This window comes from Podarcis erhardii, assembly GCF_964252035.2.
Source record: "Podarcis erhardii genome assembly, chromosome: 2".
In the NCBI taxonomy this organism is placed as follows: domain Eukaryota; kingdom Metazoa; phylum Chordata; class Lepidosauria; order Squamata; family Lacertidae; genus Podarcis; species Podarcis erhardii.
In genome coordinates, this window is record NC_138498.1 from 109180491 (window position 1) to 109204239 (window position 23749).

General features: G+C 44.1%; 5 protein-coding genes across 5 annotated transcripts in view; 1 reads left to right on the forward strand and 4 right to left on the reverse strand.

Annotated features, from left to right (window-relative positions):
* The window catches only part of LOC309336893 (L-amino-acid oxidase-like), a 268023-nt gene that overhangs the window by 202980 nt on the left and 41294 nt on the right, over window positions 1–23749 (reverse strand). The window lies entirely within an intron of this gene.
* LOC309337135 (olfactory receptor 2D3-like) overlaps window positions 1–23749 on the forward strand; it is a 91769-nt gene that overhangs the window by 55634 nt on the left and 12386 nt on the right. The gene's annotated exons all lie outside the window — the stretch shown is intronic.
* On the reverse strand, window positions 2576–3331 carry LOC309336300 (olfactory receptor 2AK2-like; the record flags this gene model as incomplete). Its single annotated transcript, XM_081851923.1, has 1 exon — window positions 2576–3331. One exon carries the CDS (start codon window positions 3329–3331, stop codon window positions 2576–2578), a length of 756 nt encoding a protein of 251 aa, XP_081708049.1.
* LOC309336301 (olfactory receptor 2T2-like) lies at window positions 8483–9418 on the reverse strand (the record flags this gene model as incomplete). Its single annotated transcript, XM_081851924.1, has 1 exon — window positions 8483–9418. The coding sequence occupies one exon, from the start codon at window positions 9416–9418 to the stop codon at window positions 8483–8485; it is 936 nt and encodes a 311-aa protein (XP_081708050.1).
* Window positions 20614–21546, reverse strand: LOC309336302 (olfactory receptor 2Z1-like; the record flags this gene model as incomplete). The annotated part of the gene is made up of 1 exon (XM_081851925.1): window positions 20614–21546. One exon carries the CDS (start codon window positions 21544–21546, stop codon window positions 20614–20616), a length of 933 nt encoding a protein of 310 aa, XP_081708051.1.

The window sequence follows — 23749 nt, forward strand, 5'->3', positions numbered from 1 at the left end:
AAATGTTGTATGAATTCTAAGTATTATCATTCCCCGGTCTCACAAAAATATTTTTTTGCAATAAACTTCAGTGAAGGGGCCAGCCATATTCTGGGCCACCAGCTCCAGCGATAGGAAAGTCTTCATTGTTCCTGTATCCCTTAGAGGTTAGGTGCTGTGCTGTATTTTGAGAATCCACTAGGCCTTAGGGAACCTGCTTGCCCAATTTGTGTGTAGTGGTATTCTGCTATGGAGCATCTATTTGGAGATATATGGTGTTGATTACTATAGCACCTGCAATGACAAATACTTTCATATATGTCTAGAGGAACTGGGATATGCTAGCAGGACTGAGAAAATTCTTTGTAGAATATCACATAGTATAAATGATTTTATAGGACACCATGCAGAGAGAGTCGTGGTCAAACCACATTGATTTTCCCCACCATGATGTTTCTCCTGCTTATTGAGGGACAGATTGCTATGGGTTGACAGTGCACGGGCTCACATGATCATATTGTCATTCTGTTCTGACCAGTCAGCTCTGGTTCCTGTCTTGAACCAGACAGGTTGCAACATGTACAGTAACCACCCATGATGATTATTATTTGTATGCCATCCTTTATCATCACATCTGCGAGTACTTGCCTGCTAGCTCTTCTGCTTTCATCCCAACATCAACAAATTCATGGAGGATTCGACTATCAGTGGCTTCCAGCCACAAAGTTGTACCCCCACTGCTGGAGGTCTGTAAGCAAGGAAATAGGGATGCGGGTGGTGCTGTGGGTTAAACCACAGAGCCTAGGACTTGCCAATCCGAAGGTTGGCAGTTCAAATCCCCGCGACGGGGTGAGCTCCCATTGCTCAGTCCCTGCTCCTGCCAATCTAGCAGTTCGAAAGCACATCAAAGTGCAAGTAGATAAATACCTTCTGGCGGGAAGGTAAACGGCGTTTCCGTGCACTGCTCTGGTTCGCCAGAAGCAGCTTAGTCATGCTGGCCACATGACCCGGAAGCTGTACGCCGGCTCCCTTGGCCAGTAAAGCGAGATGAGCGCCGCAACCCCAGAGTCGGTCATGACTGGACCTAACGGCCAGGGGTCCCTTTACCTTTTAAGCAAGGAAGTGGAGAAGCCATTCCACCCTTGGCCCTCCATAAGTGCCCTGCATCTGGTCAGCTTGGCATGAGTCTTTTTCTTTGCTGAAAAAAATCCTATTTTGGCTTCTTGACTGCTCTTGTGGTTTTTCCTCTTTAGCTCTCTCTTGTCCCTATTTGTTTGTCTTGTCATTCCCCGCCCCTTCTTCCTTTGCTGAAATCGTTTTTTACAACATCCCTGGGTGCACACCCTAATGAAACATGCTGTGCATGCCTATGCAAATGGGGAGAGTGCTGTGCCGCACAGGTTTTTGAAAGGTGCTGTAATCTGAGGACAAGACACTCACTGGAGTTTCCTCTTGACTCTAGTTGGCCAGTGGGCACCTTCTTCCTACCCCCAATGTATTCTTCCAAGTGAAATTCTGTGGAATAGTGGTAGTGGAATGGTGGAACGGTACCACCCCCATATTGAGACCTTGCTCAATAATTTCCCCACCCCACTGCCAAATGCACCTTGGGATAGGGAATTGGGGTGAGGGAGAAATCATGACCTGTGTGCCCCCCCAAAAAATCACTGGAATCACTGAAATCCCCCAACCCAATTTTGTAGCCTCCCAGACCAAGGCATAGAATTTTAAGAGCTTTATTCTCAATATATGCATTGCAGGGAGTTGGATTAGATGACCCTCAGGATCCCTTCCAACTTTACAGTTCTATTATTCTATGATATACTGTTATGATTCATATATTACAGGGACTGCTAGTTAATAGGAGTACCTTTTTATTGTTCACTTTCTCAATAATTATTTACAATGTGTGTGTTTTTTTGGAAAAATAAATATACTAAATGTTTCTGTTGTTTCTGTCTTGTTGCAGTACTGCCTTACCTCTTTCTATTTTTTGCAGTTTTACATTTTAATACTTTCTTGTCAACAAATAAAGTTAGTTTTAAACCACTTAGCAGTTTCAGCAGCTTTCTGTCACTTCTGCCTATCTCCTTCCTATTGGTGGAAGATAAATCTGATTCAGTTCTCCCAAATTCATACTTTCCTAAGCAGCACACAAACAAATATACATACAGCTTTCAAATTTTGCAGTTGTTCAGACTTTACAATACAGTTCTCCAGCCCAAAAAGTGTTAAAAAATGCATTTGATAAGGTAAGGTGTGCATGAACATGCTTATATTGTAGAAAGTAGCACGTAGAAACGCATCACAATAGGGGAAATTGCTCTGCAAACTGGTTAGAGGAAAATGCATACAACAACAGGAGGATTAGGAGAAATTCAGATTCGAATGCTAATGAATTTTAACAAGGCCTTTTAAAAAGCTACCCAGTTGTAAACTGATGTGGAAATGTGGAGAGCTGAACTTAAAATTGGAAAAATGAGAAACCGGGGTAAACTGAAATGAACAAATTCACCTATGCCTAGTTAGTTATTTCCAGTTCCAGTTCTGCTGGTTCTGAGGATAACATCATGGATAGTTTCTTTTTCCTGTCCAATTATTTACACAATATGCATTTTGCACAAAGTCTCCTCAAAGCTGCTAGAACATCTCGGTTCCTCAGGCTGTATATGAAAGGGTTCAACATAGCAGGGACAATGGTGGTAAACACTGAGTTAATCATGGACTTTTCCGCTGTATAGGGGGTCATGTACGTAAACATGGCCATTGAATAGAAGATTCCCACCACACACAAATGGGACAAACAGGTCCCCAGAGCCTTGTGGCTACTTCCTGAGGAGCGTGCTCTGAGGACTTGAAGTAGGATGGCTATGTAGGAAGCCAGGATGACTGAGATGGGGATGAGAAGGACCATGAAATTACCAAAGTATGTTGATCTCACAAATGCAGAATTGTCAGAGCAGGACAATTGTATAAGCGCTGGATAATCACACAGGTAATGGTTAATCACATTGGACTTGCAGTAGGGAAGAGGCAGCACATAGAGGGAACAGCTCAGAGCCTGGAACGCAGACCAAAACCAGGCAGCGACTGACATGATGTTGCAGATTTTGCTCCTCATGAGGACCGGATATTGCAGCGGCCTGCAGATAGCCACATACCTGTCATAGGACATGGTCGCCAGGATGAGGCACTCTGCCCCTCCCAAGAGCAGTGTGACAGAAATCTGGGTGATGCATCCACAGAGCGAAATGGTGTGGCTGTGGGTTACAAAATCCACCGTCATTTTGGGAACGATGGAGAGAACTTGGCAGAGGTCCATGAAGGCCAGTTGGCTGAGGAAAAAGTACATTGGGGTCTGCAGACCAGAGCTCATTTTAATTAAGAACAGGAGTAGGCTGTTTCCAAGGAGGGCGATAAGGGACATGAAGAGGATGGCACCAAGGAAAAGGGTGGGTGACTTTTGATGCTGAAGTCCAACAAGAACAAACTCTGTCCACGATGTTTTATTCTCACCCCCCATTCCTTTTTCATTTGTCTGGATTTTAGCTGAATAAGATAGAAGAAGAGAATTGCTGGGGATAGAAGTCACATAGTACTTTGAGAGAATTTTAGGTAAACAACCATTAATATTGTAACTGGGGTGGGTGGGAACCCAGGATTTCTAAATAAATTATGCCATCTTCTGTTATCAGTGTTTTTTTGTAGGTAGGCTACATGACCCAATTGGATGTGTGTGAGATTCATGATATACAAGCAAAGAGGTCTTTTAAAAGAGCTGAAATCCTCCTGTTTGTAGTGAATTAATCCAGCTCTGGTTCCCTCTTTCAAAAAGCCTTTCATTAATATATTACCCTTTACTTTTTTATTTTATTAGCTATCATTTTAGCTTGCTGAATGGAGACCTGGTGCAATAGATTTCTGCCTTAAGCAACATAAAACATACCTTATGAACAATAAATCAAATGAAAAATGAACAGAAGGGGGAAGGAAAGCCATGAATGATATATGAGATTAAAAGATGCTAATTCTCACAGATAAAATAATTTAAAATAAAAGAGCTTTGCATGCAACACCAGTTGCTAGATCAGAGAGGAGAACCACACCACTGTGCCCTGATGGGATACAGGATGTTTTGTTTTTTCAAATAAAGAATGGATTTCCAATTAACTTCTGAGTAAACTGTGGCTCTTTATGGCGTGAAAGCTGCTGTGAAAGATTCGCCCAGCACACTTCCGACCACGTGTTTAGCAGAGTTGAAATACAGTCTGTTAGTGAAGCGTGAGGAAATCGGCCCTGAGTCTTGATTGATGAGCAACACATGATTGTTCTAGGAAGATTACTTTTATTGCATGTCATTAAGCTTAGCGATTGCTATTTACAGAGGCTGCTGTGGTTCCCCACAGCAGCAGATCTGCTTGCATCTTCTCAGTAGATTAAAACCGAAACTCTCTCTCAGTCCCTCTCGCATAACGCACTGTGCATGCCCATGATGTCACGGTCTTATATTTGCACCAGTGCAAACAATCGAGCTTCACAGCCAGAGTTTCATCTTACATGCAGAAACTCATGAAGACAGTTTTCTGAAAATGAATGACTAATACGCCCGACATAAACATGACTCCCAAATGGAGTATATGTGTAGCTGTCACACCAACAACTGGGAAACACTGGCCTGCGAGCGCTCCAATTGGAGAATAGCCTTTACCAAATGTGCCATGGGCTTTGAAGACACTCAAACTCGGGACGAAAGGGAGAAATGTGTTAAGAAGAAGGCACGCTTGGCAAATCTTCCATAAACATGGTTTTAACAGTGAGTCTGTAAGTGACTGTGGAGGCCAATTCTGGATCCACACATCCTTCCACAGTGGGGACATTGGTTTCTGGACAGGAGTTGATCACGGTGTGGATTTGCCAAGCGTGCCTTCCTCTTAGCACGTTTCTCCCTTGCATCCTGAGTTCAAATGTCTTATGGTGTCACACACACACACACACACACACACACACACACACACACACACAATCAGTATATATACTTTATAGTGATATATATAATTTGTTTTTCCTTTGGTCTCTCTTTGGCTGTTTAAGATTCTCTTGCAAAGGATTTTCTTTATGAAAATTCATGTTGTCACCAAAGAACAATACAAAACAGAAAAGGAAAGAAGAAGAATTAGATTGCAATGACAATGAGAAGAGTCACATACCTGTGTCTAATGCATGTGTTTGCAACAGCAAGCAGAAAGACAGCTTATGTTTTAAAAGAAGCTGGTATATAAGTCCTCTGCTGTAAATTATCAGTGCTCCATCCACTGATTTAATTAAATATTGCTTATCTCTTCCAGAGTACTCCCCTAAGCTAATTGACCACAATTCAGTTTAAAGGGTTGCAACGTTTTTCCCGTTGTAGGCAAAAAATGATTTGCAGTACATTCTTTGAAAGAGTTGTTAATCTGAATTAATGACTTACTTTGCCTACATTTTGAAAAGTGGAAATATTTTATAACTCCAAAAGGAAGGGAAAAAAATCACAATCAATATTTAGTGCCTTGAGGTAGTTAAGTGTTTTCTTGATTGCTTTCCACACATTACAATATTCAGAATTATGAAGACTGAATTCCTTGTTTTGAAGTCAGTTGCAAAAACAATTCAGACTCTCTGAACTATTAAAAAATAGTCTCTCTTATATAGGGACATTTTTAAAATCTACATCTGCTGCATCACAAGCAGCATTTTTACCAACAGTATTTAAAATCTTCTTGAAGAAATGATCACTCTCCTACTCGTTTGGGAATTTTGGCCCCATGACTTCAATTAAGGCACACTGGAAGCTACAACTCAAACTTCAAACATACTTTCAAAGCAATTTTTCCTTATGGAAATTCTTGCCCATTCCCCCCCCCCCAACCCCCAACTCCACTTTGCTAGATGAAAGGAATGTAAACCACAAACCCACCAAAACTCTAAAGAAATTCCAAAGTGCCCAGAGAATGGGGGAGGAAGTCCCTTTCACAGGAGAAGAGAACTTTCAAGTAACATTCATTATGGTCTTTCTCCACATCTCAATCATGATAGTGATTGTTAGAACTTCTTCTAACATCTGATAGTGATTATTGTAGCTTCACCATTGCTTCTGCTAATTCTTTACATTTTAGGGGCCAGCAGGAAATGTCAACAAATTCTGACATTCGACCAGCTTTGAGAGATGGTCAAATTTCAATATTACGTCCATGTTTCAGCAGTAAATATGCAACATGCCCAAAACAGGTCTTGAGAGATCTACTCATGTTGTTCCTGACCAGTGGCCTACAAACATCTTATGAATGCCAGTAACTTGGTAATTGTTCCTGTTTCAGCATTCACTAAGTTTCTGGTATTAATCTTATAAATGTCTTCTAAGGTCTCAAGAAAAAGAAATGTCAGGCTATTTTGAAAGATAATTGTCATTTATTATTGCTTAAGGGAAGACACCCACACCCACACCCACACACCCACACACCCACACCCACACCCATCTCTACCAGCAAGCATTCAAAATGCTCTGGGATTGCCTTCACACCACATATACATAGAGAGTGATCTAACACTGTTGGAGAGTATGAGTGTATCTCAAAAGTACAGTGGTATCTCTGTTCTAGAACGTCTCGAACCTGAACGCTAAGAACCTGAAAGTAAATGCTTCCGTTTTCGAATGCACCTCGCTACTGTCTCATTGAGGCAAGACCTATTGGGAAGAGTTACTGGGATTACTACACCTGCACTGTTTAGTTGTTTTGAATAAAACGTTAATGTCACTGACGCCATGTTTTTATTGTTGACCTACGCTTGACTCTAGCTCCTGACACAGGGTCTGAACTATGTCAGGCGGCAAAGACAGACCAGGAATGAGGCCTTGGGGTCGTAAGGTATCCAGCGTGTAGTAGCTATGAAAAAAGGTTTATTCCATGCCAGGGATCATTAGGAAAGGAACTGAAAATAAAATTGAAGATACCAATAGAAATTTATGGTGCGATCACATTTGGAACACTGTATACAGTTCTCATTGCCTCACTTCAAAAAGTACTGTACTTTTCCGTCTAGAAGACACCCCTTTGTATAAGACTACCCCTATTTTGGGGGACTCAGATTTAAGAAAATGGGGAGAGATGCCACAGAGTTGTCGAGCTTTTGCACGTGTCACAAAATCCATTTTCCGTCTGTCCCATCACCGTCAGAAGCTGCAAATCGCCCGCCCAACTGCTGGAGCATCAGCCAATCAACACTACCCATTGACAAAGCAACCAATAGCACACAATATAGCTGCTGACAGCTGCAGCAGCAACCAATCAAACGTCCACCCTATGGACCACCCATCATAGCTGTCAATTTTTTCCTTTTCTTGCGAGGAATCCTATTCGGAATAAGGGAATATCCCTTTAAAAAAGGGAAACGTTGACAGCTATGCCACCCATGTATAAGACGACCCCTACTTTTGAGCATGATTTTAAAAGGGGGAAAAACAGTCTTATACATGGGAAAGTATGGTATATTTAGAGTTTGGACTCTGCCGTGGGGATAGACCTCATTCCTTGAATGCCAGACCATGACCAAGAGCAGAGCTATGCCAAAGCTCAAATTCTCTTGTGTGAGTTCAAACAGGGACTAGTGCTTGGAGCAGGAATAGCCAGCAGTGAGGGAAGGCACTGTAGGCTCAGCCTCCCAGCACGAGCGTCACTGCCATGTACCAGGATGGTTAGTCGGGTGGGACAGTGTGGTGGGAAGATTGTGACAGCTTGGGCACACCAGCTTGGCTCTTCCACTTCACTCAAACTGCCCTGCTCTCAGCACTGCCATTCACCACCCCATCACTTTCCTCATAAATAGCAGGGGTGCTGCTGCTGGGAGACCAGGCTTGCAGAACTACCTCTCACCACCAACCGTGCATGTCTTGCAGCAATGCTGCTCTTTGTGTAAGAAGCCTTTCTCTGGATTGTGACTCAGACATTTGATGGGATAATGTACATTAGGTCTGAGCACTGGGCCCAGCCAAAACCGAAACCAAATAAGGGAGACCTGGACTTTGGCAGAGTCAAGCAGAAACAGCTCTGGGTTGGGCTGTCTGGAGCAATCCGGCACACTCAGGGAGCAGGGAATTGGGTGGGGAGGAAGGGAAGGAAAGCAGCCTCAGTGTGTTCCCCATGAAAGCATTTGGATACTTTTTCTTTCCAATCAAAAGATTAAAATATGTTTGGACAAACTTGCTTTTGTCATTATTTTCTTCCATCAAATCTTCCAAGTCATCCCACTTGGCATCTGTGTTGAATCTGAAATTGTTTTTAGGTATGTAATGGTTTTTAAAAGAGATTTTTATATGTGGAATTATTTAGCGGTTTGTACATATGAAATGGGTATATGAATGCTTTTATTGTATTGTAAAATAGCACTGAGATCCCTTATAGAAAGCAAATCACAGTAGTAGTAGTAGCATTGTATGTAAGTTCCTAATATATTTTTTCTTGCCCAGCTATTTACACAATATGCATTTTTCCAAAATTCTCCTCAGAGCTGCTAAAACGTCCCGGTTCCTCAGGCTGTATATGAATGGGTTCAGCATGGCTGGGACAATGGTAATGAAGACGGAGTTGATCATAGCCTTTTCTGCTGAATAGGAAGATACGGGTGTCATGTATGTTAAAATGGCCGAACCATAGAAGACCCCCACCACACACAAGTGGGACAAGCAGGTCCCCAGGGCCTTGTGGCTACTTTCGGAGGAGCGGGACCTCACAACCTGAAGGAGGATGGCTGTGTAGGAAGCCAGGATGACTGAGATGGGGATGAGGAATACTAGGAATGTTCCGAGGTATATTGATTTTTCAAATGCAGAATTGTCAGAGCAAGAAAGCTTTAAAAGCGCTGTATAATCACAACCAATGTGTCTAATCACGTTGGACTTGCAGTAGGGAAGAGGCAGCACGTAGAGGGAACAGTTCAGGGCCTGCACAGAAGACCAGAACCAGGAAGCGATTGACATGATGTTGTAGATTTTGCTCCTCATGAGGACCGGATATTGGAGCGGCCTGCAGATAGCCACGTACCTGTCATAGGACATGGTTGCCAGGATGAGGCACTCTGCTCCTCCCATGACCAGCGTGACAAAAATCTGGACGGCACATCCGTAGAGTGAAATGGTGTAGCTGTGGGTTGCGAAATCCACCGTCATTTTGGGAACGATGGAGAGAACCTGGCAGAGGTCCATGAAGGCCAGTTGGCTGAGGAAAAAGTACATTGGGGTCCGAAGGCCGGAGCTCATTTTAATTAAGAACAGGAGGAGGCTGTTTCCTAGGAGAGCGATAAGCGACATGAAGAGGATGACACCAAGGAAAAGGGTGGGTGACTTTTGATGCTGAAGTCCAACAAGAACAAACTCTGTCCACGATGTTTTATTCTCATTCCCCATTCCGTCTTCATTTGTCTGGATTTCAGCTGAGTAAGATAGAAGAAGAGAATATGTGGGGAATGGAAGTCACACTTCCCTGTGAAAAAACATAGGTAAAGCACCCTTAATATTATAACTGTGGAGTGGAAACATTTAAAAATAAAACATGCCATCTTCAGTTGCAAGTGGTTTTTGAGGGTAAGCCATGCAGCTAAAACCATCCTGTTGGAGAAATGGAGGAAACCTGGAAAGAGAGGAAATAGATCTAGCCCAGGCTACCCCTTTCAAAGAGTTTTCCACCATAATGTTACATGCTAATTTTTTTATTTTATTAGTTATCAGTTTTTGCTTCGATAATTTTTTGCTGTTAAAGTTTTATAACACAAATAGAACAATGGAACAGTACAGTATGAACAAACCACACAGAACATCTTGTTGAGAAAAGAGGGAAAGAGATAAATAAATAGAAGAAAAAAGGGTGCAAAACACATCGTTCTCAAATCTCCCCTTCTTATGTTGAAGAAATACAAGCCCCCCAAAAATGAATATTAAAAGTCAAAGGGGGAGGGGAATAGTTTATCTGTTTTATCTTACCATATTGTGACCTCCTACAATGGCTTAGCCAACATAAAAACGTGTCATATTAACAATAATTAAAAGGGAGAGAGTGAGGAAGTCCAGTATTGTGACACAGCAGTGAGTACTGGGTAGTCTCAGCAGCTTTGTAACTACCCAGAAGTAGCCATTTGGTTTTGTGATGGGCTTCTTGTGGACCTCTTCACAGCACTTAATAGCAGCTGGGAGCTGGAGAAAATTGGTCATTTGGGTTTTGATGGTCTGACCTATTCACCATTCCCAAAATACAGCCATTGTGCGTGGTGGCTCATGGATCAAGAGGAATGATGACCAAGAACAGATCCTGCCATTTTTTTTAACTTGACAGACTTCTTTAGCCTGATAGTTGTCTCTTCCCAATCATTTGTGCACTGCAACTTTCCCCTTCCCCTTAGCTCTTCTTAAAAGTCAGTTGCTCGTCTTCACTTGACAACATGGCCAGAGGGGAGACACAGGAAAGAAGTGAGTAAGAGAAAGGCTCCCTGGGTGTCTTTGTCTCTCAAAACTCAAAGGTAACTCCCCAGCTAACTAACTCTTTCAGTGAGCAATTTACAATGGTGCCAAAGTTTGAAATGGCCAATTTGCATAGATGCCAACGGCGTGAGTTGCCAGATTGAACTATGTTGTTGTTGTTTAGTCACGTCCGACTCTTTGTGACCCCATGGACCAGAGCACGCCAGGCATGCCTGTCTTCCACTGCCTCCCGCAGTTTGGTCAGACTCATGTTTGTAGCTTTGAGAACACTGTCCAACCATCTCATCCTCTGTCGTCCCCTTCTCCTTGTGCCCTCCATCTTTCCCAACATCAGGGTCTTTTCCAGGGAGTCTTCTCTTCTCATGAGGTGGCCAAAGTATTAGAGCCTCAGCTTCAGGATCTGTCCTTCCAGTGAGCACTCAGGGCCGATTTCCTTCAGAATAGAGAGTTTTGATCTTCTTGCAGTCCATGGGACTCTCAAGAGTCTCCTGCAGCACCATAATTCAAAAGCATCAATTCTTTGGCAATCAGCCTTCTTGATGGTCCAGCTCTCGTGGAAATCTTCTGGAAGACGGAGGGTTACCAAATGGCAACCAACAAAAGACTACTTGCTACCTCTCAGCATTGCCTAATGCCCAGGGTTGGTGTGAACAAGACATGGGATTGAGTGGACGTTTGTGCTATCATTTGCCACTATTACACCGGACACTAAAGCGGGTATCAGTGGTGCTATTTTTTTAGAAAAAGAGGAGCTGGAACTCACAAAGAACACTTCCCTTGTTCTCTTATAAATGACAATGGCACCCACCTTATCGGTGCTGGAACTGATTTCTGGTGAGTTCCGGCTGAAAAGAAAAAAGCCCTGGGTATCACCCATAGTGCCCTGAGTTCATTGGAGAAATGGTAAACTTTTTTTTTTTTTTAAAGTAACATTCACATTACTTCAAAGGCTCTGATAAGCACACAGAGGGAACTATATATTCTGCCCAAAGTCAGTGTAGAATATGCCATAGAATTCTGTGTTCGTGTAGATTTCTGTTCTCTGTTGGTACACATTTCTGTTTCTGGGATCTTTTTCTCACTTTGAATTTTGTGTTTTGTAAACATAGGGATGCAACCATATAACTGATACTGAAGCAAGAAAGATCCTTCGCCTCTAACAACAACCCAAACAGATTTGCTCTTCTCAGCACCAGAATTAGGTTCACAGTTTCAGGTGTGCTGGTTACACACACACACACACACACACACACACACACTTGTGTCCCCCCCCCTTTGGATTGTGTTTGCCTGTCCCACATTCACTTGCAAAGAATTTTGTGTATGAAAATTGATGTTATCATCATCAGATATGCCAACCACAAAAATTTGTCTTGAAAATGCAACCTATATAAATATTAAACATCACATACCTGTGTCTAACGCTTGTCTTTCTGCCAGTAAGTAGAAAACCGATGTGATTTTTTAGAAGCTGTTGGCCTTTAGATGTTCTGCTGTGAACTTTCAGTGCTCCAGCCATTGATTTAATTAAATCTTGCTCATGTCCTCCACCCTAAACTATTGAGCATAATTCAGTTTAAAAGTGTTACAGCCTTTTTCTTGTTGCAAGCAAAAAATGATTTACAGTACATTCTTTAGAACAGAGTTGTTACTCTGAGAGAATGGCATCTTTTCTTCTTACATTTTGAAAACCATAAATATTTTTATAACTCCAAAAGAAAAAGAGAGAGAAAATCACAATCAATATTTAATTTTCTTGATTGCTTTTCACATCTTAAAATATTCAGAATCACAATCCCTAAATTGCTTGATTTGAGGTCAGCTAGGAAAACAATCCAGACCTTGTGAACTATAAATAATGCTCTTTCTTGTAAAGGAACATTTTAAAATCTACGTCTCCTGCTTTATCTCTGCAAAATCTTTACTTAGTCCCACAGGGTCTAGCAGTAAGAGAAAAATGTGCCTTTTTTTGGATCTATATTATAACCAGCATTTTCACGATCAGTATTTAAAAGCTCCAAGGAGAAACGATCACACTCCTGTATATTTGGGAATTTTGGCTCCCCAACTTATTAAGTAATACTTTCAAAAGTGGAAGCTACAAGTCAGACTTCAAACAGTACATTGCCCGCCACACTAGATAATGAGAATCTAAAGATAGCAACATATGCTACTTCTGCAGACATGGGTTCCTCCAACCAATGTCCACTAAATAACATGAATGAGGGAGCAGAAGATTCTGGGGAGAAGTACAGGCCTCCATTCAGTTCTCATTCTCCCTGTTCTTTGATGAGGTTGGCGTTCTTCTGCTTGATTCCCTTTATACCTTAGGTCTCTGTAACTGTCCCTTTCTAGGTCTCCTCCTACCTGTCCAAAAACCTGTCAAACTTTCCATGGGGGAGCAAGAGCAGTCTGAAGGAGTGGCTGACTCTCTCACCTGTAGCCAACATTACAACCCAGAAGCTCTCTGGATTAGAAGGAATTTCTCAAGAGGGTGGAGAAAATGCTCCTCTGTGGATATTTGAATGTAGCTGGGAGTTTGCCTTTCCATCATAATTTACTTTATGGGAACTGATGAGAGCCAGGGTAGTGTAGTGGTTAAGAGCGGTGGACATGTAATCTGGTGAACCGGGTTCGCTTCCCTGTTCCTCCACATGCAACTGCTGGGTGACCTTGGGCTAGTCATAGGTAAAGGCTGGGAGCCAGCGCTGTCCGCAGACACTTCCGGGTCACGTGGCCAGCGTGACAAAGCTGCTCTGGTGAGCCAGCACAGCACACGGAAACGCCGTTTACCTTCCCGCTATAAAGCGGTACCTATTTATCTACTTGCACTTAGGGGTGCTTTCGAACTGCTAGGTGGGCAGGAGCTGGGACCGAAGGGCGGGTGCTCACCCCAACGCGGGGATTTGAACTGCCGACCATACGATTGGCAAGTCCTAGGCACTGAAGTTTTACCCACAGCGCCACCCGCGTCCCTGGGCTAGTCATACTTCTCTGTATATTACATATATCACATTTGTATATTACAACCCATTCAAAATGTTTTATTTGCAGCTGTATAGCTGAGTCCACACAAAGTGATGGGAAGACTTTATGACTAGTGCTGCACCAAAACTTTATCCCATTTCCCCGTCTCTGAGTAGTAGCCAGCAATTAATGAGGAAAGAAATTGTATTCGAAAATCATCAAAGGAATGAGAACATTTTGCGTCAATATTCAGCAAGCTATTAGTATTAATTTTACAAACTAGGAGGTCTCAAATAAAAAGTCAGGATGCTTTAAAGACAACGACCATTTATTGTTGTTTAAGGGAATAATCCACTATCTCTAGCTGCAAGCATCTAAAATGCTCTGTGATTGCCTTCACATCACATACACACAGAGAGTGATTGAGGACTGTTGGAGAAGATACCATATTTTTTGCTCTATAAGACTCACTTTTTCCCTCCTAAAAAGTAAGGGGAAATGTGTGTGCATCTTATGGAGCGAATGCAGGTTGCGCAGCTATCCCAGAAGCCAGAACAGCTGCTTTCACTGTGCAGTGATCCCTTTTGCTGCTTTCACTGCGCAGTGATCCCTCTTGCTGTTCTGGCTTCTGAGATTCAAAATTTTTTTTTTCTTGTTTTCCTCCTCCAAAAACTAGGTGCGTCTTGTGGTTGGGTGCGTCTTACAGAGCGAAAAATACAGGTAAGTGAATATCAGAACTATGTGGGTGGAACCAACTGAGTGAATTTCCTGCGTGCTATGAACGCAGTCAGCTCCACTCAAAAGGCCAAGGTCACCATGCCAAAGGCACACATCCCAGTAGGGGACCCATTGATCAAAGAAGAACCTGGCCCATCTAGTCCAACATCCTATTCTCACAGTGGCTGACAATGCCAGAAACCCCAGACCCTCCAGGTCTCACTATTTCCCAGGGACAGTCCCGAATTTACAGAAGCCATCCCTGTTTCTGATTTGATCCCAGGAATGTCCTGCTTTTCCTTCCCAATTGCTGATGCTTGGGGTCACTGAGCGTCACATTGCAAGTCAAAATATTCAGGCAGGCCTAAAATATATTTTGGCTATTATATCATTAGCCAGTAGGCTGCAATCCTAAGCCTTCTTACCTGGGAGAAATACCCCAACTGAATTCAATAGGACTTAACTTCTCTGAGTTACATAGTTAGAATCGCACTGTAAGGGAATAACACTGTAAGGGTTAACTTTTTAACGTTTTATTCAACTTTCAGCCTTAGGGATTACTGAAGTTGAAAAAGTTCACACCTTAGGGATTAAAGTCAGAACAAACTCATCAGCTGATGCAATTTGTAAGGACTTCACTGGCTTGAGTCCAGGGCCATATTATTTCACTTATGCCTAACGCTTGCTAATAGGAAGAAAAATGTCCTGGATATTATTTTCCCATTTCTGGCTTGGATACTAGATAATTAAGACTTTTGCTGAGTTTTAGTGGGTGATACCAATGCCCTGGGTAAGGAAGTAATGAGAAAACTGGAGATTGTACCATAGATTTCAAAAGCTCTAGCATTTGGTGGCATGGAGGCATTGAAATTGAAATGACAAGCATTTAGGCATATTAATGTGACATGCCCTAATGACACATTAACCCACATGTGTATAAATCTGGATTAACAAGTAAAGGTAGAAGGTAAGGTAAAGGACCCCTGGACGGTTAAGTCCAGTCAGAGGTGACTATGAGGTGCAGTGCTCATCTCTCTTTCAGGCCAAGGGAGCTGGCGTTTGTCCACAGACAGCTTTCCAGGTCATTTGGCCAGCATGATTGCTTCTGGCAGAATGGAACACCATGACAGAAACCAGAGTGCATGGAAATGCTGTTTACCTTCCCATCACAGTGGTACCTAATTATCTACTCACACTGGTGTGCTTTCAAACTGCTACGTTGGCAGAAGCTGGGACAGAGCAATGGGAGCTCGCCCTGTCATGGGGCTTCGAACCATCAACCTTCCGATCAGCAAGCCCAAGAGGCTCAGTGGTTTACACCACAGCACCATCCACACCTGTTAGAGTTCAGGCTTGGGTCAGAGGTATGTGCCTATCTGCAGGCACCGGCTGAATTCCTTTGACCTCCCTCTGGCGACTCCCGGCAGGAAAAACAACACGAGGTCCGTTCCGGCGATTTTCCTCAGGCTGTGAGAAAAACACACCAACTGCTTCTCCTCCTCCCTGCTCCCTGCATATCCCCAGGGAGGGGAATCAGACACAGACAGAAATGTATCTTACATGCTTTTATTCCTGTCTATAGCAGTCATACAGTTAAAGATGTCTGCTCTCTTCAACAAACAGAGAGAGACTCCAAACTCCACCCATGTACATCCTGTACAGGTCATGTGACACACACTGAGCTCATATCCTGTGCTCAATAAGGATGGACTGCCCCTTTGTTTCCATGGCAGCAGTCACACACATCCTGTCTGGCTTTCCAGCCACAAGCAGCTGTCTGAGCTGTTAGAGCCTTTGCTTGCTGCAGCATTGCTGCTTTAGAATAACATACTCCCCCTAAAGTATCAATGCGTGCTGCGAGCAAAGCGTCATCCAGAGAAGAAAACAAACAGTTGTTATACTTATAACACTCCCCTGTTGTTTCAGTTCCACCCTTGGAACTACCCGCCACTGGTTTTACCAATGTACCTCTCTGGTTATGTGACTTCCAAGGAATGAGTGCATCTGCATTACCTTGGTTAACAACTCCCTGTTGTTCCTTTGTCTTTGAATCAGATACAGCTTCAATCTGACCTTGGTCGTTTACAATAGCAACAGCTAGGTTAGCAAACTCCTTTGAATACCTCTTGGGTGGTACACCCTTCGTTGCTCTCTCAGACCTACGTAAGAAGTGCTGCTCTTCTTTGCTTTCTGGTTCAGCCTTTGGACTCTTTGGAGAACCAGTACCAATTGTAAACAGTGGTTCGTCCTCCTCTTCTGAGGGTCTAGTCATTACGTGAGATTTCCTCTCAATGACTGTGACAACTGAGCTGTCTGAGCTATCGCTGTCATCAGTACTACTGAACTCAACAAAATCATCATCATCATCATCATCAGGATCATCATCATCACCTGTGGGAAATGTGTGAACAATCACTCGCTCCTGTTCAGGAGCACTCTCTAGAAATTTTGTGAGAATCACCTGACCAGATTCAGACAAAATTACTCTGTAGAGACCCTTCTCATAACCCACAAAAATGCCTTTGGCATTCTTTACTCCACCCGGAGCTTCTGTTCTCACATGAGACCCAAAAACCTTGAAATGGACAACAGAAGGTTTTCTGTGGAACAGTTTTTCAAAAGGGGAACTTCCCAACTCTTTTGAAAACTTTCTCAACCACGTATAACAAAACGACGTTAGCGATTCAGCCCAGTACTAATGTGGCAGATGTGAACTAAGCAATTGCACTTCCATTCCCTTTTGCAATTCTTTGTTCACCCTAACACAGACACATCTGTTCCAAGCTTCTTCTGAAGCTGCAATTTTGTGTCTTATCCCTTTCTTCTTCAGGAACCTCTGGAAATCCTGTAAAAGAAAAATTGGCTTCTCATCTGTGCAAAGACAATCTATGTCAGCATCATGCATATTCTTAACCTTTTCACAAAACTCTTTAAACCTTTCTAAGGCTTCTTTCGGTCTCTCCAAAAGATAAATCCAGAAAAAACCTGTGAAAGAATCAACACATATTAGGTAATACTTTGCATTGCCTCTAGATGGTGCTAAAGGACCAATCACATCAGCATACACCCGCTGAAATGCCTTGTCGACCCTCGAGGTGACCTGCTTGGTGTTCTTCTTAGCTACACCTGCAAAAGAAATCATGTTAGAATCACAAGAATTACATTCCATGTAATCACTTTGATCAAAAGTCAACAAATATAGTCCATTTTTCTCTTCGGCAGAAAGATACAACTCTCCATCTTTGTAGATCTCGCAGTGTTGATCATCATAGGACAGTTTTAGTCCCTTCTTGGCAATCTGCGAAACACTGAGCAGATTGTACTTCAACTCTGGAACCAAATAAACATTGTTTATAGTCAAGTTCTGACTTTTAAGATACACAGTCCCGATTCCGGTCGCTTTTAGCTCTTGACCGTTGGCTTGTTGTACAACGAAGCTTTGCTTCTTAAACGACGAAAACAAATCCCTACGATGGGTCATGTGAAATGTACACCCAGTGTCTATGATAAAAACGTTCTCCACTTCTGGCTTGGTTCCTTTCGACATCAAAGCCTTTGCAGGCTTTGCCTGTGACTTGGCATGACTTCTGCCTGACGCCTCAGACTTCGTGGAGCTTCCCTTGGCTCCCTTGTTCTGACGTGGCTTCTTGCAGTACCGCTGAAGATGCCCAGTCTGTCCACAATTGTAGCATCGGACAACGTTCAAAGCCACGGCATTTTCTCCAGTAGCTGTAGCAGTGGGGGTGTCAGAACTCCGTTCTTGTCTCCCCCTGTCCTTGACTTCCAGGGCGGCAAGTCTGTCATGTTCATTAAGAACCACGGCAAAGACCCTCTCCGACGTTAGATCAGCTGCTGGGAGGGACCCCAGCTGACTGGCAACTGTTTTGTAAGTCCGATTCAGACTGTTGATGACCATGAAGCAAAACACTTCCTCCTGCAGACGGAAATTACGTTCCACCATCTGTTGACGCAGAAATTTCATTTCCGTCAGGTGCGCTTGAACATCTCCATCAGGCGCAAGCCTCAGGTTGGTCAGCTTCTCAAAATACAGCAACGCTGAAGAACCTGCATCTCTCTGATGTGTCCTTCTCAGCGTGTCCCAAACATCTCTCGCGTGCTGTAAATCTTGTATATGAATAAGCTCAGAGTCTGACACGCACAGAATTATAGCAGTTCTGGCCTTCACATCCTGTGACTCCCAAGCACGCGTTGGTGCTGGAGGGATGGGGTTCTCAATCACCCCAAACAGTCTCTGATTCTGCAGCAAGGCCTTCATCTTAATAGACCAAGATGCGTAATTGTCACTGGTCAAAAGGGGCAGAGAAGGCAGGGCTCCCCCCCTTCTTAGCATCCATTTTGAGTCCTTGCACTGACTCTCAAACACAAGCCTCTAAAATCCAATAGCTGGCTTGTTTACACTCTGTGCACCTGGCAGCTATAACACTTGCTGTTTGCAAAGTCCCTTTCAAGAGTTCCTTTCTAAGGGCCTAGTCAAAACACGAACTGTTTTTGCCTGACTTCCAGCCCTTATCTTGAAACTGGCCTGTGTTGCTAAGCAACTGCATTCTTTTCCTTTGACAGGAAAAACCACAGGAATGTTTGGAATGCAGAGTTCTCCTTTCTCGGAGCTGTTTTTCCCAAACCTTGCTCCCTCGAAGCAGAGAATGAATCAATCTGCATTCACACTTCTAAGCCCGAAAATCTCATACCTGGGCTCCGTAGCTTGGCTTTCAGCTTCCTCTGGTGAGCTTCTGGCTGCAGAGAAATAGCCTCTCACTTCAGGCTTCCATGGAGCAATGGAAACAGCAGCTCTGCCACTCTTTCTGCAGACTTCCATGGATCGAAGCAAACCATCAGCTCTGACTACCAACTGTTGTTGTTCAGGCTTGGGTCAGAGGTATGTGCCTATCTGCAGGCACCGGCTGAATTCCTTTGACCTCCCTCCGGCGACTCCCAGCAGGAAAAACAACACGAGGTCCGTTCCGGCGATTTTCCTCAGGCTGTGAGAAAAACACACCAACTGCTTCTCCTCCTCCCTGCTCCCTGCATATCCCCAGGGAGGGGAATCAGACACAGACAGAAATGTATCTTACATGCTTTTATTCCTGTCTATAGCAGTCATACAGTTAAAGGTGTCTGCTCTCTTCAACAAACAGAGAGAGACTCCAAACTCCACCCATGTACATCCTGTACAGGTCATGTGACACACACTGAGCTCATATCCTGTGCTCAATAAGGATGGACTGCCCCTTTGTTTCCATGGCAGCAGTCACACACATCCTGTCTGGCTTTCCAGCCACAAGCAGCTGTCTGAGCTGTTAGAGCCTTTGCTTGCTGCAGCATTGCTGCTTTAGAATAACAGTAGGCATGCTATTGCAAGATTATGTGCCCCGAGTCATGCTATGACATGTGGTTGTTGCATTGTTCCTTAATTCCTAGGGGGAATTAGCACATGATTGCTGAGTCCCTGTTTGGACAAAGTAGAAATCTGTTTAGTCTTACAAAATGGCAAAACAGCTATGCAGAGGATAAAATCTGCCAAAATGGTTACAGAAGATAAAATGGTGAGCTGGAGCTCAGTGCAACTGGAACTTTGCACATGCCCCAGATCTCTGTGTGTGCTTTGGTTTTACTCTGAGCAAGAAGCGGGATGTGCATCGCAGAGAGTCAAAGGACGCTATAGATTTAAAAAGAGTTCAGTTAGACTCTTGTGTTTCTGAAGGACTGGCTGCTGTAGAAAGGGACTTTACCTGCAGTGAAATAGCTGTATTGATCCCTAGAACTGCTGCATCATTCTAATACAAGTCAACACCCTTAATCAACCTGAATTAGACCCTGTGAGTTACCTTCCTGCTTCAGCCCTTCTCTTTCTATGTTTCCATCTTCCAGATTTTGCTGTCTTTCTGCCCACATACATTCATTTTGTTTGTTTCGTTTATTTATTGCATTTATACCCCAACTTTTATCCAGGGAGTTCAAGATAGTGGACATGATTCTCTCCCTCCACCAATTTTATCCTCACAGCAACACTATGAAGTAAGTTAAGCTGAGAGACAGTGGCTGACCATAGGTCACCCAGTGAGCTTCATGGCTGAGTGGGGATTCCAACCCTCAAAGTCCAACACACTAACCATGACACCACACTGGCCCCCCATGGCCAAGTGGCAGGGATGATAGAAGCTGCAGTCTAGTCTGACAAGATCTGAAGCTCCACCTTTGACTAAGAGATAACAAGGTAAAGAAGATTTGCCTTGGAAACTGAGTGATTCCTATAATTTTGTAAGCAAATGTACCATATCAGTACGGACATGTATTCTTGATTGTTCTTCCCCACCCACTGTTGCAAAGGCGTTTGACATGGTGTCGTGGTTCTGCCTTAAAACCTTGGATATTTATTTCGAAAACTGAACGAGTGTGAAATTTTGTTGCCTCTCTAGGCGCCGTTAATACGCTGCGCATTTCACAAAGAGCTTCCGCAGAGCTGCTAGGACATCCCTGTTGCGCAAGCTGTAAATAAAAGGGTTGAGCATTGGGGGGATGACAGTAATGCAGAGCGAGTAGATCATGGCCCTTTGCGCTGAGTAAGAGTTCATAGGGGCGGTGTAGGTCAGCATAGATGCCCCAATGAATATGCCCACGACACAGAAGTGGGACAGGCAAGTCCCTAAAGCCTTGTGCCTTCCCTCGGTTGAGCGCATCCTCAGGACTTGCACCAGAATGGCGACGTAAGAGGAAACAATGACTGAGATGGGGAAGAGGAGTAGGACCACATTGTCAAGGTATACCACGATCTCAAAGGCAGAGGTGTCAGCGCAGGACAGCTTCAGCAAAGCCGGGAACTCACACACGAAATGGTCGATCACGTTCGAGCCACAGTACGGCAGAGAGTGGACGTAAATCGCAATGACCATGATGGTCAGCATTGCTGTAGACCAGATCCCAACAGTCATGATGAAGCAGATGGTTCTCCGCATAAGGATTGGGTACTGCAAGGGCCTGCAGATGGCCACGTACCTGTCGTAAGACATGACGGCCAGGACCAGGCTCTCTGAGCTCCCCATGGTCAGAGTGAGGAAGATCTGGGCCACACAACCGCCGAGCGAAATAGTGCTCCTCTGCGTTAAAAAGTTCACAGACATTTTTGGGACCACAATGAGGATCTGGCCCATATCCATGCAGGACAGTTGACTAAGGAAAAAGTACATTGGAGTATGAAGCGAGGAGTCCATTTGGATTAGGAGGAACAGGAGACAGTTTCCCAGCAGAGCAACGGAAGCCATAAACAGAACGATGCTAAAAAATAAGGTGGGGGTCTTTAGATGCAGAAGCCCCACAAGATGAAACTCTGTCCAGGATGTTGCATTTTCATGACCCATTGCCTCTTCCTTGGGGTGGAGCTGAGGACAAAAGGATAAGATTTAAGGAGATGGAACTCACAGAATGCCAGGTTTTTTTGCTTTTTGCTTTTTTTTGGCGGTGTATTAATGATGATTTGGGGGCTCATGATAGGGAAGTTAGACATTATCTCACTTTCAATACTCTTTGTTGGTGCAAAAGGTTTTGGGTGGTCATACTACATCCTTTGCAATTGGTGCACGTCCAATAACTTCCTGCTGAAATTTTGCCTACCACAAAGGTTTGCTTTTGGGGGGGGTGTGTTATTGTTCCACTTTTGTTGCTCAGTGGTGCAAGGGTGCTCCTCCAGACAGCGCTAATAATAATAATAATAATAATAATAATAATAATAATAATAATAATTTATTTATACTCTGCCCATCTGGCTGGGTTTCCCCAGCCACTCTGGGCGGATTCCAACAAAACCTTCCCTAAACAGGACTGCCTTCAGATGTCTTCTAAATGTCAGATAGTTGTTTATTTCCTTGACATCTGACGGGAGCGCGTTCCACAGGGCGGGCGCCACTACCAAGAAGGCCCTCTACCTGGTTCCATGTAACCTCGCTTCTCACAGTGAGGGAACCTCCAGAAGGCCCTTGGCGCTGGACCTCAGTGTCCGGGTTCAACGATGGGGGTGGAGACGCTCCATCAGACGCAATATTGCAATAGCATTGGGGGAGCATGACAGAACAATGAACCCATGAGAGCAAATGCACAATGAGCACATCAATGGCATATTGTGGAATGCACCCACAAAGCAAAGCAAAGCAAAGCAAAGCAAAGCAAAGCAAAGCAAAGCAAAGCAAAGCAAAGCAAAGCAAAGCAAAGCAAAGCAAAGCAAAGCAAAGCAAAGCAAAGCAAAGCAAAGCAAAGCAAAGCAAAGCAAAGCAAAGCAAAGCAAAGCATCAGAATTCTGGAGGGGCCCAGGTTAAATGTTTTTTATGTGGACATTTCAAACAACAAGGCACAAAGGTCTTCCTCTGACCCCCCCCCAAAAAAAACTCCCCCACCAATGTCAGACACAACCATGCTAACACAGCCTTGTAGCACTTGTAACTTAAAGATACAGTGGTACCTCGGGTTACATAAGCTTCAGGTTACATATGCTTCAGGTCACAGACTCCACTAGCCCAGAAATATTACCTCGGGTTAAGAACTTTGCTTCAGGATGAGAACAGAAATCGTGCAGTGGCGGCGCAGCGGCAGCAGGAGGCCCCATTAGCTAAAGCAGTGCTTCAGGTTAAGAACAGTTTCAGGTTTAGAACAGACCTCCAGAACAAATTAAGTTCTTAACCCAAGGTACTACTGTATTTGGATATCAATGGAACGGTGCTGATGGTAGTTTCCAGTAAGTTCATAGATCTCCATTCAGAAATTTCCTAAGTGTGCTGGGCCAGGGCTGCAGCTCAGTGGTGGAGCATGTCCGGGGTCAATCCCAGGCATCTTCCAGTAGGGCTGGGAGAGACTGCCCTGTCTGAAGCCCTGCTGTCAGTGTTGGGAATTCCATTCCACCCTTTGATGCAGATATGTGGATTGTTACATTTCACATGTCTGTTTACATTCCAGAACAGATTGCTGGCGTGAGCAGAAATTCCGCTCTGTATTGCTTTTGTTTTCTCTCTCTGAGAAGAATGGCAGGGAGAGAAGCCATGTTTTATTTGTCCTGATTTATGTAGAATAAATGCGTAGTTTAGTATCATATCCATGCCTCAAGCCTGATCTGTTGTGCTGTTTACCCTGCTGAGTAGTGTGTGCTTAAGCCTGCATGGCAGCTTGAGTCCAGTGGCGTAGCGTGGGGGGTGCAGGGGGGGCTGGCCGCACCGGGCGCAACATTTGGGGGTTAGGGTTAGGGGGCGCAAATCCACGGGTTAGGGGGCGCAAATCCACGGGTTAGGGGGCGCAAATTACTTGCCTTGCCCCGGGTGCTGACAACCCACGCTACGCCACTGCTTGAGTCACAGACGCATGTCAGAGGGGCAGAGATCGATGGATCTCTGCAGCGGCAAGGCTGGGAGGGGAGACGCTCCAGCTGGGGCCAAGCCAGCTGGCTTTTCATCCCCCAATTCCAACAGTCAGCCAGTGTGGACAATGGTGAGCTTAATGGACCAGTAGTCTGAATGGGTATAAAGTAGCTTCCTATCTTCTAAGATGAGGGACGCAGGTGGTGCTGTGGGTTAAACCACA